The sequence below is a fragment of the Tarenaya hassleriana genome, unplaced genomic scaffold (assembly GCF_000463585.1).
Source record: "Tarenaya hassleriana unplaced genomic scaffold, ASM46358v1 Cleome378, whole genome shotgun sequence".
Taxonomy (NCBI): Eukaryota; Viridiplantae; Streptophyta; class Magnoliopsida; order Brassicales; family Cleomaceae; genus Tarenaya; species Tarenaya hassleriana.
In genome coordinates this window covers 65,747-80,101 of record NW_010966764.1, presented here as the reverse complement: position 1 = coordinate 80,101, position 14,355 = coordinate 65,747, and the positions used below count along the sequence as shown (strand labels likewise).

Genomic DNA, 14,355 nt, shown 5'->3' with positions numbered 1-14,355 from the left:
CCCCGGAGAAACCCCCAGAAGCCTCTGGAATTCCACCCTCTTCCTCTCCAAGTCGCCTTCGCCCTTCCTGCCGTCTCCGTCGTCGCCGCCCGGATTCTCGGAGATTCTCTGGAAGTTCTTCTCCTTTTTCTCGCGATCGACGGCGTTCTTCCACATGTGGAGGTACGATTCACCTCCGTCATTCGAAACCCTAAGCGTCCTCGGGCCACTCCTACCTCTCCGATTCCTCCGGTTCTCCGGTGACGGAGAGATCACGAGAGAGTTTATTGTGGCTTCTGCTGTACATATTTCAGGTCTATCATCCATTCGGCGCGTGTGGGAACACAGAGGCGGGAAGCCATTATCTTCGTCGGGATTCTGAAGATTTTTCTCGGGAATAGTCCTTTGCGGTTCTGAATGAGCGGGTGAAATGGAGCGAGGTACTGTAACACTCCTTTGTTCTCTTCTTTATGTATTTGTTTCTTTTTCTTTTTTTGATAATTAATTTCTTAAAAATATTTCTTGGTTCGAGTGGTAAAGTTAGTAATTTTGCGTGTAATCGAAGGTGAGTTTTATGCTTGTCGCCCTCTTTACGGACACCCAAACCACTTTTTAAAAACTAACAGCCTGCCACGTGGCCTTTTCAGGTATCTTATCATGTTAACCTGACACGTAGGAAGGTCCTACATTTGTGTTATTTCACGTTTCAACCCCGAAAGATTTATATTTGCATCATACGCCTCCTTTATTAACCGGTTTACGAAATATTCCTTTCTTGCTTGGTAAATCATTATAAGATTCTGGAGCTCCATAAGATCTTGAACCATAATCTCATTAAATTTCCAAAAATAAATAATATTTGAACTTTAGGCTTAAAACTAGAAGAAGATGTTTTCAAAAGGGAAAAAAAGGAATAGTTCAAAACATATATATATTGTATTTTTCAAAAAATAAACCCCATAAAAAATGTAAACTATCATACTAAATATACATATTTTTTATAGATTTTTTTAAAATATTTAGAAAACCAATTTAATTTTTTTATGGCATATGGTAAATAAATTATATATACAACTAGTGTATCACATAGATCTCGTGATCAATTTTATTTATACCAAAACCAACAAGATTATTTATAGAAATGGGCATATCAGTGACATAAGCGGCCCAATTTGGCCCTTTACCTTAAATGGGCTACGAAACATTTTTTTCCAGGCCGTGTTGGAGCCGCAAACCCGGAAAAGGAATGTGGTGTTGACACGTGTCACCCATAGGAGTCAAACATCAGACCTAGAAATAGAAATCACGCCACGCGTTCTACGTATTAGAACATGGCGCGTGTACCACACGCTCACCTTTGACTCGCGCTTTGTTTTCGTCGTCTTTGGCTGATCGGCCACAACATGAGGAGGTGGTTTACCACTCAAAATCCAATAAATGTAAAAGAATCAATCCACAATAAATCCCAATTTAATACCTAAATACAAAATAATCAATCCGAAATTTTTTTTATTTTTTTCTCGGTGTTAGAAAAATAAAAGTCCGTTGTATTAGTTTATATATAACCACAGCGAAAGAAAATATTACAGTGCATAAATAAGGAAAAGAAGATTAGAAATTACAACTCTGCCATTGGGCTCAAGCAGGCCCACGTTTGGAGTGCACGAAGCCGAGTCCGCGTCTGCATAATCAACGCGACTTTCCGGAAGAGACAAAAACAAAAATATTATTATTATTATTATTATTATTATTATTTATAAAACAAAAATTGTAGAAATTTGCTTTCAAATTCCACAGAAGACAGCAAATACAACTAAAAAGTGTGTTTTTTTTTGTAAAGAACTAAAAAGTGTTTCTTTTTTTCACTTCGACTTTTCTTTCAAAATCTCAAAAACTTTTCATCAACCCCTTCGGTAATCAGAGGGCAAAGCCGAGGCCATCCAACTAAAAAATTCGAAAACTTTTTCAGAACTTTTTTGATAAGCTGAAGAGTCTCTCTCTCTCTTGCTGGTGTAATAACCAATCTGAAAACGCAAGAGATCCGTATGTTGTTGTTTTCTGTCGAGCCTTGTCTCTGGTTCAGACCGGTATGAGGATTTCTGAATTCCTATCTCTAATGGTGTTCTTTTCTTCTGAGTAAATCTTTAACCCCCTCCCCCCCCCTCTTTTTTTCCTTATGTTTCAAGAAAAGGGTTGAGCTTTATTTTTGGGTTCGAATCGGATTGGTGGTCGGTCAATACGTGATGCAACCGAGTAGTTCCGAGTCGTCGGGTCAGCTTTCAGGGCGAGTCGCTGACACGAGAGGCAAGCATCGGGTACAAGCTGAACTCAAACGGCTCGAACAAGAAGCTAGATTCTTAGAGGTATTCTCCGATCTTTTTTTCTCTGTTTTTTTTCCTTTTGGGATTGATTTGGTTTTGCTTATAATCTGATAATCTGGATTGGGTTTGCTGTTTCATGGCCTTGTAGATATATCTCCGAATTACAGTGTTGGATTAACCATTCGCTTTGCTCTCGTTCCGTTCTCTGGTTTTGGAGGGAATAGTATATATATGAAATACTATTGATCTCGTGTGAAAAGTCTAAACTTTCCTGAAGAAATAATCAAGGGTTTGATTTGATTTAGGGTTTTGGATTTGATTCTCTGAGCAGGTGATGAAAGTCACCGATTTGTTAGATTTTGGGCGATGAGTTCGGATGCTAAGTGTTTTCAGGAAATCTCATTTCTTGAACAACCTCGTTCTGATGCCCTCTGGCTTTCAACTTCTCGAACCAGAGAATTTCAGACCAGGTTCATCAAGAGCTGGTTGCATTTGAAATTTCATCAAAAAATATCATAAGCTAGTGAAGTCGATCAAACTTTTCTATAATCATTTGATTATCTCCTCTCTAATTACTTCTGTTCTTGGAAGCTCTATAGCATTAGATCTCAGAGCTCCAAAGCCTTGATGGTTATGATTTAACCGAAATTGGGCAACTTTCTGTACTGTAATGGAGACGACGGTGATCTTTTCCTATAATAGCATTTGTGTGCTTAGCTATACTTTCGGTTCTCCGTGTCTCAATCAGGAATTACCGAAACCAGAAACATGGAAAATGACTGGTTTGGTTCCAAAACACCGTCCTTGGTACGTCTTTGATGATTATACGTTAACGTACGGTATACAGCTCAAAGCAAAACCCGGTTGAGGATCGATAGAATATCTTGTTCTTGACGAAAATGTTTGCTAGTAGAAGAAACGGTCACTACTATTAGATGATAAAATGGAGCAAAACAAGAAAACATGCACTACTTGCAGACTTATACATCTTGATCCCGAGGTTCAACCTTGCATTGCATCACTTGTGTTTTTATTTTTGACACTCATGAACTTTATACTTGGTCTTTTGGCATCTAAGATTCATGATGCCAGAAAAGTTTGGCTTTTTCCCCCTTGCCATAGCCATAGCCACACTTCTGTAAATTTTGTTCTGGCTGCAAAAAGCATTTATCTTCCCACTGATTTCCATGTGTACCTTAATGCACAGGAAGAGATGGAGCAGCTCGAGAAGATGGAGAGAGCATCAACGTCGTGCCAAGAGTAAGTACTTCTCATACGCAAAACCCGGCTTTCGTTTTCACCCGTCAAGACGAATATCCTTCTGTAATCATGAACTCGTTTCTTCGTGTATGCAGGTTCTTAGACAGTGTGGACAACAAACCCGACCCTCTTCTTCCCGAGTAATTCAATCTCTTCGGCCTTTCTCTTCAGTTTCTCGGAATCTCAATGTCCAAACTGTCAGTAGATTTTTTCTGATTTTGCAGTTTGTGATTCAACTTGCAGAACAACAGGTCCAGTTAATCAGATGTGGGATCGATGGTTTGAAGGACCTCAAGAACCAAAAAACTGTGGATGCTCCATTCTTTGACGACGTTTTCTCCCTTTAACAATTTTTGTTCCCCGGAAAGTTTCCAGTTTGTTCACATTGTTTCCTCGGCGATTTCCAAAGTTTTTTTTCTTTTACCTTGTTTGAGTTCTGAGCAGAGAAGATTTGATGTAATTGGCCTCAAATGATTTACTTGTGCAGATTTTTTACAGCCACAGGGATTCATGTCATCTGCTTACATTCAATCTTCTATATCAAGCCCTTGAGATGATCCAAACATGGAAAAAAAAAGGACGAGAACCTTGGATCCACATGTCTTGAAATTTGCATGAAGTACAAGAACTGATGATACCAGAGAATACCATCTCTTTCCTTCTTGGGTTAGATTTTGATAGACAAAAACATACAATTCAATCAGAGTAGCCAAACAGTTGAAGCCTGATACATAAAAGAGAGAATGGAATGGACTATAACCAGAGCAGTAAAACAAGAATCTTGGTTTCTCAGATCAAGTTCTTGTCAGCTCTCTAACTCGGGGCTTTACCGGTAACCTTCTGGGCGATCCAACCGAGCCCATCATACAATCCTTCACCCGTGACTGCACAGCTTGCTTGGATGTGCCAATCATGGTTCTTGATGCTATGGAGATTAAGGGCATCAGTTATCTCAGCTGGGGTCATGGCATCTTTCAGATCCTGTTTGTTTGCAAACACGAGAATGACCGAGCTCTGAAGATCATCATGCCCGAGTAGCCTGAAGAGTTCGTCCTTCATGATGGAGATCCTGGCCCTGTCTGTGCTATCGATCACCACAATCACAGCATGTGTTCCTCGGTAGTATGTCGCCCATGATGTTCTGAGCCTGTCTTGTCCACCGAGATCCCAAACCTGAAGGAAACGTTGTTCAGTGAGGTAAATCATGAGAAATGCAAAACTTGAAACTCATTCAAGTAGTAGAATTCTGTGATCTTAATATAAGGCCACAGCAAAGAGTTCTTCGACATGTAAATCAGATCTAGCTTAATACTGCATTTTGTTCATGGGCAAAAGTCAGAAATCAGAGTAGCTTTCTACACGAGGAATAAGTTTTTAGCGATGGACTCACCAGTGCAAATATATTACAAAGAGTTGGATCAAGCAGTATCCGAATATAAATCATGTTCTACTCTTGTCCGAAACCATATACTACGATTTTACTGAGTAATAAATTTCTTAGCCTAGGACTCAGACAGAGATATGACGATTATTGAGAAACATGGGACAATCTCGAGCAGATATGCCCACCAAATCTTTTGAAAAACTAAGATCTTTGATCTATGCCCGGGAAATCCTTCAAACACACAAAACTAACTCAACTCCCACAATATCTTGAACACCGTTGTATCTAAGTGCATCAAGAACTTGCAAGGCTGCATGCTTTAAAAGCTACCGAGGAGAAACCCGGATGCTTTAACCTAAGGCTCCATGAAAAAAGAAAGCTTGAGCTCAAGATAAACAAGCAGATGAACTACAAATACGAAGATTTTCGGACACCGAACTTCTGATGACACTGGGCATGACAGGAACATAAACAGAGCAACATCCATGTCCTGGAAAGATCACAACTTCTATATCCGAAAATAAAACCCGAAAGTTCAACTCCCAAGATTAAGAAACACGGATTTGGTACCTCGAAACGGATATTCTTGTAGACAAGCTCTTCGACGTTGCTTCCGACAGTAGGGTGAGTAGTGACAACTTCACCCAAATGGAGCTTGTAGAGGGTCGTCGTTTTACCAGCATTATCCAAACCCACAACCACTATTTTATACTCTGTCGCTGGGAAGAGCATGAACCAGAATCTCGATACGAATGCTCCCATTATCGTTTATTTGTAAACTCAAACCTAATCAGAATAAAAAAGAAGAACGTCAAAATTCATAATTTATCGGTAACGTTCCAGAGACATCGAAATCGATTCTTCAATCAAACCCTAAGATATAATTCGATCCGACCCATCAGCATAGACACGATGTAGAACTCCTCAAGAACATGATCCCGATTCGTTCTAATCGGGATAAATCGTCATCATATTCGGATCAAATCGACTCAAGAATGTCCCTGGTTTACGGAATTATGAAAGAATCCAAAAAAGGAAATATAGACTGGGAATCTGTGAACAAACCCGGATTCAGCTCGAAGTGACGGTGGCGATGATGATGATAGATCCAGAAGCTCGAAAATCCAAGAAATCGGAGAAAAAGAGATCGAATTTCGGATTGAAGAGTCGTGTTCTTGGGGTTTTGTAGTCTCGGACGTTGCTTAGCGATCTCGGTCTCCACGATGCGGGGAGAATGGCAAAATGGTAAATTAAATCAGAACAATGTAATACACACAAATTTATATAGAGATATTCAGTAAAAAAAAAATTGAAGTAAAAACTTAAAAAACTTAAACGCCGCCTCTTTATATCCGCCACTTTCCCCCCCCCCCCCCCGCCAAACTGTACGGACTCCCGGTGTATCGGAACTCTAACTCTCCGGTAAGCCATGTCGCAGTCTCTTCAGTTCTTCACTCACTCACGCACTCCGGGCCTTACCCATCTCCAGCAACCACGAACTCAACTCCGCCTGTTCTCCTCCTCCTTCCGCCGATTTCCGGCCTCCGCCCCCAAATACGCCGCCATTAGAGCCTCCTCGTCGCATTCTCCGGATCTCGAATCGTCGTCGCGGATGCTTCTCTCCGTAAACGGAAAAGGCTCGGTGAAGACGGAGGGGAAATCGTCCGCGGTTGTTCCGGCGGCGGATACGGCGGGGATTGAAGTGGATGCGGTAACCGAGGCGGAGCTTAAGGAGAATGGGTTCCGAAGCACGAGAAGGACGAAGCTGATCTGCACGATCGGACCGGCGACTTGTGGGTTCGAGCAGCTGGAGGCGCTCGCCGTCGGCGGCATGAACGTGGCCCGCATCAACATGTGCCATGGCACGCGCGATTGGCACCGCGATGTCATCCGCAATGTCCGAAGGCTTAACGAAGAGAAAGGGTTTGCAGTGGCAATCATGATGGACACTGAGGGCAGCGAGATTCACATGGGCGATCTCGGTGGCGCGGCTTCGGCTAAAGCAGAGGTTTTTCTTCTTCATTCATTCTGCGACTTCGAATCTGGCCGATGGTTTGAGCTTGAGTTTGTATGGTCTTGATGCAGGATGGTGAGATTTGGACATTTACTGTCAGAGCGTCTGATTCTTCTCGGCCGGAACGCACCATCAGTGTGAACTATGATGGTTTCGCAGAAGGTATATCTATGGTGGTTTATGTATATGTTGAAGTTGCTATTTTTGGTGTGCCTTTATGAATATATGGGCTACCGTTAGCTATCCGACAATGTAGTTTAACTTCTGTAGATTCAGAGATGGCGGAAACTAAGATGCAATGGTTAAGACTTAAGAGTGAGAATTTGTTGTTTTGTGCAGAAGAAACGGTCAGTTCATGTTGTATTGGGCATAAGTCTACTTGAAGCTCTGTATTAGCTTCCTTGAGCTTTAGCTTTCGATCTACATTATTTCAATGACTCAGTGACAATCAATGAGTTACACTTTACTGTTAATAGATGTCTAGGTGTCTAATTGAGGACATTGAGAGAGTGTATATGGAACAATTTCATTAGGTTTGTTGTTATGCAGATGTAAAAGTAGGGGATGAACTTCTGGTGGATGGTGGAATGGTGAGGTTTGAAGTGGTAGAGAAAATCGGTCCTGATGTCAAGTGCCTCTGCACTGATCCCGGGTTGTTGCTTCCTCGGGCTAACTTAACCTTTTGGAGAGACGGGAGTCTTGTACGAGAACGTAATGCCATGCTTCCAACGATTTCTTCCAAGGTATCCGATCTCTATGTTCTCGTTGTATGGATAAAAGAAGATATTTTGCTCTTAGTTGAAAGTGTCTTAAATCTGAATGCCCTTTTTGTGTATGAACTCGGTGTCGAAAGATCTTTGAAATATTGGGTGCACATATATACTGCAAATGAATACTTAATACATTCAATTTTCAGGACTGGCTGGACATTGATTTCGGAATTTCAGAAGGTGTGGATTTCATTGCAGTATCTTTTGTCAAGTCTGCTGAAGTAATTAACCATCTGAAAAGCTACCTCACTGCTCGGTCCCGTGGAGGGTAAGTACATATATCTCTGTTTCGGATTACCGAATGCAGAACTGGGTCTCGGCTTTTGAGATGGTGGATCAAATGCAATGATTCTTTGTAATGCAGAGACATTGGAGTTATTGCAAAGATTGAGAGTATCGATTCACTGGCGAATTTGGAAGAAATCATTCGAGCATCGGATGGGGCCATGGTTGCAAGAGGAGACCTTGGAGCTCAGATTCCGCTGGAACAGGTCCCATCGGCTCAACAGAGAATCGTTCGGCTCTGCAGAGCGCTGAACAAGCCGGTCATCGTTGCTTCTCAGTTGCTAGAATCTATGATTGAGTACCCGACTCCCACCAGGGCGGAAGTGGCAGATGTGTCTGAAGCGGTAAGGCAGAGATGCGATGCTCTGATGCTGTCGGGCGAATCAGCGATGGGACAATACCCGGAAAAGTCGCTTGCCGTTCTGAGAAGTGTCAGTTTAAGGATAGAGGGATGGTGGAGGGAGGAAGAGAAACGCCATCAAGCCATGGAGCTTCAGGCCTTGGGCTCTACCTTTTCAGACAAAATCTCTGAAGAGATCTGCAACTCTGCTGCCAAAATGGGTCAGTAACTTCGTACTATTAAGTTAACTCATAATATATGTTACATCTTTTTCTTTAAAAAAAATCGAAATTTTGGGTTTGGGTATTCGATACCCAAAAAAATTGTATGGTATCTAACTTTCGAGTACCCAAGATCCGAAATCGGGCAATATCTTGTGAGATCTGAGATATTCAGATTCGGATTTTGGTAACTCAAAAACTTCGGATACCTGATCCATGTCCACCTCTAGTTAATAGTATCCTCGCTTGAGTCTTTCTTTGTGTTTATTTTCGAGTTCCTCCAAAAAATTATCTTGGCATCCAAATTTTGGGTACCAACCAAAATGAATCTGAAATCGGGTAATATCCGGTGAGACCCAAAATGTTCGGGTTCAAGTTCGGGGAATCCGAAAATCTCGGGTACCCGACTGATATCCACCCCTACTTAGTAATATCCTCGCTTGAGGCTTTTCCGTTCCTTCTGACATCTTCTCGGAGTATCCGATCTTACCATCATTCTCATTGTACATCGAAAACTTGCAGCGAACAAACTAGGAGTGGACGCGATCTTCGTGTACACAAAGACGGGACATATGGCGTCGCTCCTGTCCCGATGCCGGCCGGACTGCCCGATATTCGCCTTCACGACCTCCACTTCTGTCCGGAGACGGCTAAACCTACAATGGGGTCTCATCCCTTTCCGTCTCAGCTTCTCGGACGACGTGGAAAGCAACCTCAACAAGACATTCTCTTTGCTCAAAGCTCGAGGAATGATCAGACCGGGCGGTCTGGTCATCGCTGTCTCGGACATGTTGCAGTCCGTCCAGGTTATGAGCGTCTCCTGAACCAGTTTGAGCAGAGACCTTTAAGTTCGAGACTTCAGTTTACCCCTTTTTTTGTATTTTTAGTGTTAGTATTTTTTTGTCCGTTTTTTTTCATTCGGATTATGTGTTTGATTAATAAGTTAAATTCCTTGATTAACGTCCACTTGAATAAAATTTGACAAGGTAATCTATGGAATCTATGGATCTATATATATATATATATATAACACTAGTTGGGCCTCAGTTGGGCCTCAATTGGGCCATTTGTTTGTTTTTCAAGAATTATAATTGTTGACATCATGTTTGATATATACATAATACATATACGATAAAACAGTCCAGGGGCAGGATCTCTATTTGTGTCTAAATGCATACGAAAAATTATTTTAATATCTATTTTTTTCTTATGATTTAATGTTTCAATCTTAGAACATATTTTTAATGTCTCTATTAACAAACTTCTAACAAAAACTAATAATACGTTAAAATTCACATGTTATTCTCTTACATATGATTTAAAATAGAGTTAACGAAATATTTAAAACATTTTATTATCAATTCATGTGTATGTTTATGTATTTTATTTTTTTTATGTTATGGTATTATCGTTTTAGCTTTTATGTTATATTATAACTCTACGATAAATCAGAATCATTAAGGTATCAACACACAGATACAATAGTCAGATATTAAATAATATATAGATATGTAACAAATTTAAGAAAATAGTTAAGGGTATTTTTGGATCTTCGCTTATGAACAAAAAAAGCTAAATGTCTGTCCTTGACGGACAAAGCCCATGAAATGTCCTTGTGAAATCATCTATTCTCTTGTTCCTCCGCTTTTAATTTACTTTTTTTTTTCAATTTAAAAAAGAATAACGGATTAATTATTTTCTCAAAGTTTTATTTCTTTTAAAAGTAAAATATCTTACAAACATCTTTTTCTTTATTTGTAGAATCATTAATATATTGGTAGAGAATATTTTTTGTTTAACATACACAATTCTAGGTGCTTTTCTTTTTGTTGTCGTATATATTTTTAAAAATGGAATAACTAATGATTTTTTATTGCTTTTGATATCATTAACTTAATTTTTTAGATAGATTATTCTATAATGAAATTTAAAATATTGTTTTAAAATTATGATAATATAAAATAATTTTATCCATTTGATCGATGAACCTATAAAATAATGCTTATATTTGCCTATTTAGAAATTAATACGTTTATCTGTTTTCCAGTTTTCTAGTTTTTTATTTTATTTTAAAGTTTCACCTTCGAACAAAAATGAAATAAATCATTTTTTTTTTAAATTCTAGAGCTATATATATATATACTTTTGCTACTAACTCATTTGTTCTTTTGTGTTTTGTTTTATTCTCTGCATCATATTCCTGCGTCATGCTACAATGCTTATTTAACCAAACTATATATTTAATCATAAATTTATAAATATATAGTACTTCCAAAATGCACCCCTTTAAAAACATAGAACATTTATTTTTCAAACATAAAAGATAATACTTTTGAAATAAATATGGATTGATTAGAAATAATTCATTTGGATATGAATATATATACATATATACATATAAATTAACCTATTTGTGTTGGACAAAAATAAACAGTCATTTGAATAACTATATATTTCTATATTTTTAGAAAATAAATTGATTACACTACAAAATCGTTTTTGATCCAATAAAGATAAATATTTTACAAGTTTAAAAATATCATTTCTAAAATTGTTCCACGGATGAAAAAATAAAAAAAAACTTAGATTGAAAAAATATTAAATTTGAAAACCAAATTTTTTTAAATTATATTAATTAAATTTGAGTTAAACATGAAAATAATAAAAATTATAATGAAAATGAACTATAAAAAATCGATTAAAAAAATGTAAAGCAGTCCATAATCAATATAAAAAAATAGACATAATTTAGAAAAAACTAAATAAAAATAATATAAACGGAACCTCATATATATATATATATATGCACCTAGATTTAGGCAGAAAATTGGTGTGACCACTTTGTTTGGGAGCATAGGGTGGAGTCGTTTTGTTCAAACCTAACAAAATAACCCAAAAACACACACTCTTCATATAATGAAACAGATGCGTATATATATATACACACACAATTCGAATATGTAATCACCATTTTTTCTTACAATTTTACAATATTGACGTTGATAACTATATGTATACACTAAATGAATAAACCGGGATCTTAACGATTTGTGAACTAATCTATCCAAATTTATACATTTATATTGTATATTGCAGTATATAGGAAAATAAATTAATAAATAAAAACAGGAGGAAATACAGAACTAAAAAATGACAAACGTCATTACCTTTGAAGAAAGAAAGACCCCATCGGTTGGCCTAACCATTATTTTACAATGAATCTTCTGCATGGCAAATTAAGAACACATACGTATGTATTAAAAGAATAATAAAGATGATGCCTTTTATAACTCTTATTTGTATCGTTATTATTATCTATTAATTTCCATAATTCATATCAAGTAGGTCCAAGTACTACCATTAAACAATTATTCTTAGGATATTATAAAAAACAATTCAAATAAGAAATTGTAATGTACCCTATTTCTCAAATATTTGTCTGAATTACATGAGAAATCATCCGTAATATATATTTGTGTATTTATGCATGTAATTGTGTATGTATGCATTGTGCTATTACCTACTATAACAGAAATAGGAATGTCTACCAAATTAATGGGGAAAGCGAAAATTTAAATTAAAAAATCCAAAAAAAACGTGGGGTAACGATGATGCACATCGCGCGCGCACACACACATATACATACATACATATATATATAATGTAAGTCCTTCGTTATCAAAAAGCCTTTATGTCTTCTTCAATCCTTATCTATTTGCTAAACTTTATCTTCAGATCCCAATCCCTATATATATATATATAGTATTTATTTGATTATATATGAATAAAAAGTACTTTAAATCTCAAATATTTCCATGAGTGATCATATACACTAATCCCATATATATATATATATATTCTCCTGCACAATCCAACAGCTGGTGGTCTAGTGTGTGGTCTAGTGTGTGAGATGTGACAAAGTTATCTTCAAGGTCTTGACTTCGATTCCATTGATTGAGAGGATGTAATTTCTGGACCAAAATGATTTATATACAAAGGGTGGATCCGGATGTATTGTGGATATAATCGGACCGAATGCACGGAAACCATCCTAATTATAAAAATATATATATTCTCGTGCACGGCAACACGCAACTTGACCAATTTACATTGCTTCATGTTTATACATATTACATATATACATATACAGATATCCTTATAGCACATCTATAATATACATAATTATATACGTAATATTTTTTTTTTGGTTGAATTATATACGTACTAGTTACTATACACTATCTAGTATTTGGGCTATACATATATCACGTCCATACCAAAAAAAAAAACTATTACGTATATAATTTTGAAATTGTTTAGATACGTGAATGAAAATATCGTAGATAGCAATGTAAATGATGAGTATTTATACACAATTACGGGCGTATATATATATAACTAACCATTGTATCTCTATAAACATGAGTAGTGGTATAGGATACAAGAAAATAAATAAATAAATAAATAAATGGTAGATGGAGATATTATATGAGAGTAGATTTGACTTGTCGACTTTAATTTCGGTAGGCCAACCGATGGGGTCTTTCTTTCTTCAAAGGTAATGACGTTTGTCATTTTTTAGTTCTCTATTTCCTCCTGTTTTTATTTATTAATTTATTTTATTTATACTGCAATATACAATATAAATGTATAAATTTGGATAGATTAGTTCACAAATCGTTAAGATCCCGGTTTATTCATTTAGTGTATACATATAGTTATCAACGTCAATATTGTAAAATTGTAAGAAAAAATGGTGATTACATATTCGAATTGTGTGTGTATATATATATACGCATCTGTTTCATTATATGAAGAGTGTGTGTTTTTGGGTTATTTTGTTAGGTTTGAACAAAACGACTCCACCCTATGCTCCCAAACAAAGTGGTCACACCAATTTTCTGCCTAAATCTAGGTGCATATATATATATAAGGTTCCGTTTATATTATTTTTATTTAGTTTTTTCTAAATTATGTCTATTTTTTTATATTGATTATGGACTGCTTTACATTTTTTTAATCGATTTTTTATAGTTCATTTTCATTATAATTTTTATTATTTTCATGTTTAACTCAAATTTAATTAATATAATTTAAAAAAATTTGGTTTTCAAATTTAATATTTTTTCAATCCAAGTTTTTTTTTATTTTTTCATCCGTGGAACAATTTTAGAAATGATATTTTTAAAATTTTAAAATATTTATCTTTATTGGATCAAAAACGATTTTGTAGTGTAATCAATTTATTTTCTAAAAATATAGAAATATATAGTTATTCAAATGACTGTTTATTTTTGTCCAACACAAATAGGTTTGTATTTAGCTTTATCTTTAAATTTTAGAAGATTTTATGTTATTTTTTTGTTCTCCCCTTTTGGTAGACAAACATAAAGCTTCTCCCAATATAAAACTTTAATATTTACATATAATCTAACAAATATACTTAAATAATGAATAAAATTGATTTTTACAGAATTAAAATATAGTGCATAACTATGTATATATAATCAGAAAAATGTCTTAAAAAATAGTGACGTTGTTAAAAAAATATTATTGTTTGCCCAATTGATCAATATTTTTTGGTTTGTCTTAATGGGATTAATGTTTTATGTTGCACATATATTTAGGAAAGCATAATGATCATTAAGGAGAAAAAAAACATAAATTCCAAAAAATGTAAATTTCCATTTCAGACTTTTACATAACGTGAATATAAGTTAAAATAATTAAAAAAAAAAGAACGGACAAATTAAGTCATGGAATTCATAAAGGGTAGGGCCA

The 14,355-nt window shown here is 36.2% G+C and overlaps 4 protein-coding genes across 9 annotated transcripts in view; 2 read left to right on the top strand and 2 right to left on the bottom strand.

Annotated features, from left to right (window-relative positions):
• The window catches only part of LOC104822809, a 2,737-nt gene extending 2,431 nt beyond the window's left edge, over positions 1-306 (bottom strand). The window contains 2 exon segments of the mRNA XM_010554158.1: positions 1-6; positions 9-306. The exon segment at positions 1-6 is cut by the window's left edge and continues 168 nt beyond it. Of these exon segments, the coding sequence (XP_010552460.1) occupies positions 1-6; positions 9-306 (304 nt within the window).
• A 1,486-nt stretch (positions 307-1,792) lies between these two features.
• LOC104822806 (guanine nucleotide-binding protein subunit gamma 2-like) lies at positions 1,793-4,063 on the top strand. Of its 6 annotated transcripts, XM_019203586.1 has the most exons (6): positions 1,793-2,066; positions 2,166-2,342; positions 3,049-3,107; positions 3,508-3,560; positions 3,656-3,700; positions 3,785-3,876. In XM_019203586.1, exons 1-5 carry the CDS (start codon positions 2,025-2,027, stop codon positions 3,661-3,663), a joined length of 339 nt encoding a protein of 112 aa, XP_019059131.1. In that variant the 5' UTR covers positions 1,793-2,024; the 3' UTR covers positions 3,664-3,700; positions 3,785-3,876. The 6 variants fall into 6 exon arrangements, with proteins under 6 accessions (XP_019059131.1, XP_010552456.1, XP_010552457.1 ...); XM_010554154.2 differs by lacking the exon at positions 3,049-3,107 and having other exon boundaries at positions 1,804-2,066; positions 3,804-4,063; XM_010554155.2 differs by lacking the exon at positions 3,049-3,107 and having other exon boundaries at positions 1,805-2,066; positions 2,171-2,342; positions 3,804-4,063.
• Positions 4,064-4,192: 129 nt separating this feature from the next.
• Positions 4,193-6,181, bottom strand: LOC104822804 (ADP-ribosylation factor-like protein 5). Its single transcript, XM_010554153.2, has 3 exons — positions 6,010-6,181; positions 5,515-5,730; positions 4,193-4,733 (listed from the first exon to the last, which is right to left on the bottom strand). The coding sequence occupies exons 2-3, from the start codon at positions 5,704-5,706 to the stop codon at positions 4,374-4,376; spliced, it is 552 nt and encodes a 183-aa protein (XP_010552455.1). The 5' UTR covers positions 5,707-5,730; positions 6,010-6,181; the 3' UTR covers positions 4,193-4,373.
• A 134-nt stretch (positions 6,182-6,315) lies between these two features.
• Positions 6,316-9,564, top strand: LOC104822803 (plastidial pyruvate kinase 1, chloroplastic-like). Its single transcript, XM_010554152.2, has 6 exons — positions 6,316-6,952; positions 7,030-7,120; positions 7,508-7,701; positions 7,875-7,996; positions 8,093-8,574; positions 9,097-9,564. The coding sequence occupies exons 1-6, from the start codon at positions 6,374-6,376 to the stop codon at positions 9,396-9,398; spliced, it is 1,770 nt and encodes a 589-aa protein (XP_010552454.1). The 5' UTR covers positions 6,316-6,373; the 3' UTR covers positions 9,399-9,564.
• The last annotated feature ends 4,791 nt before the right edge of the window (positions 9,565-14,355 follow it).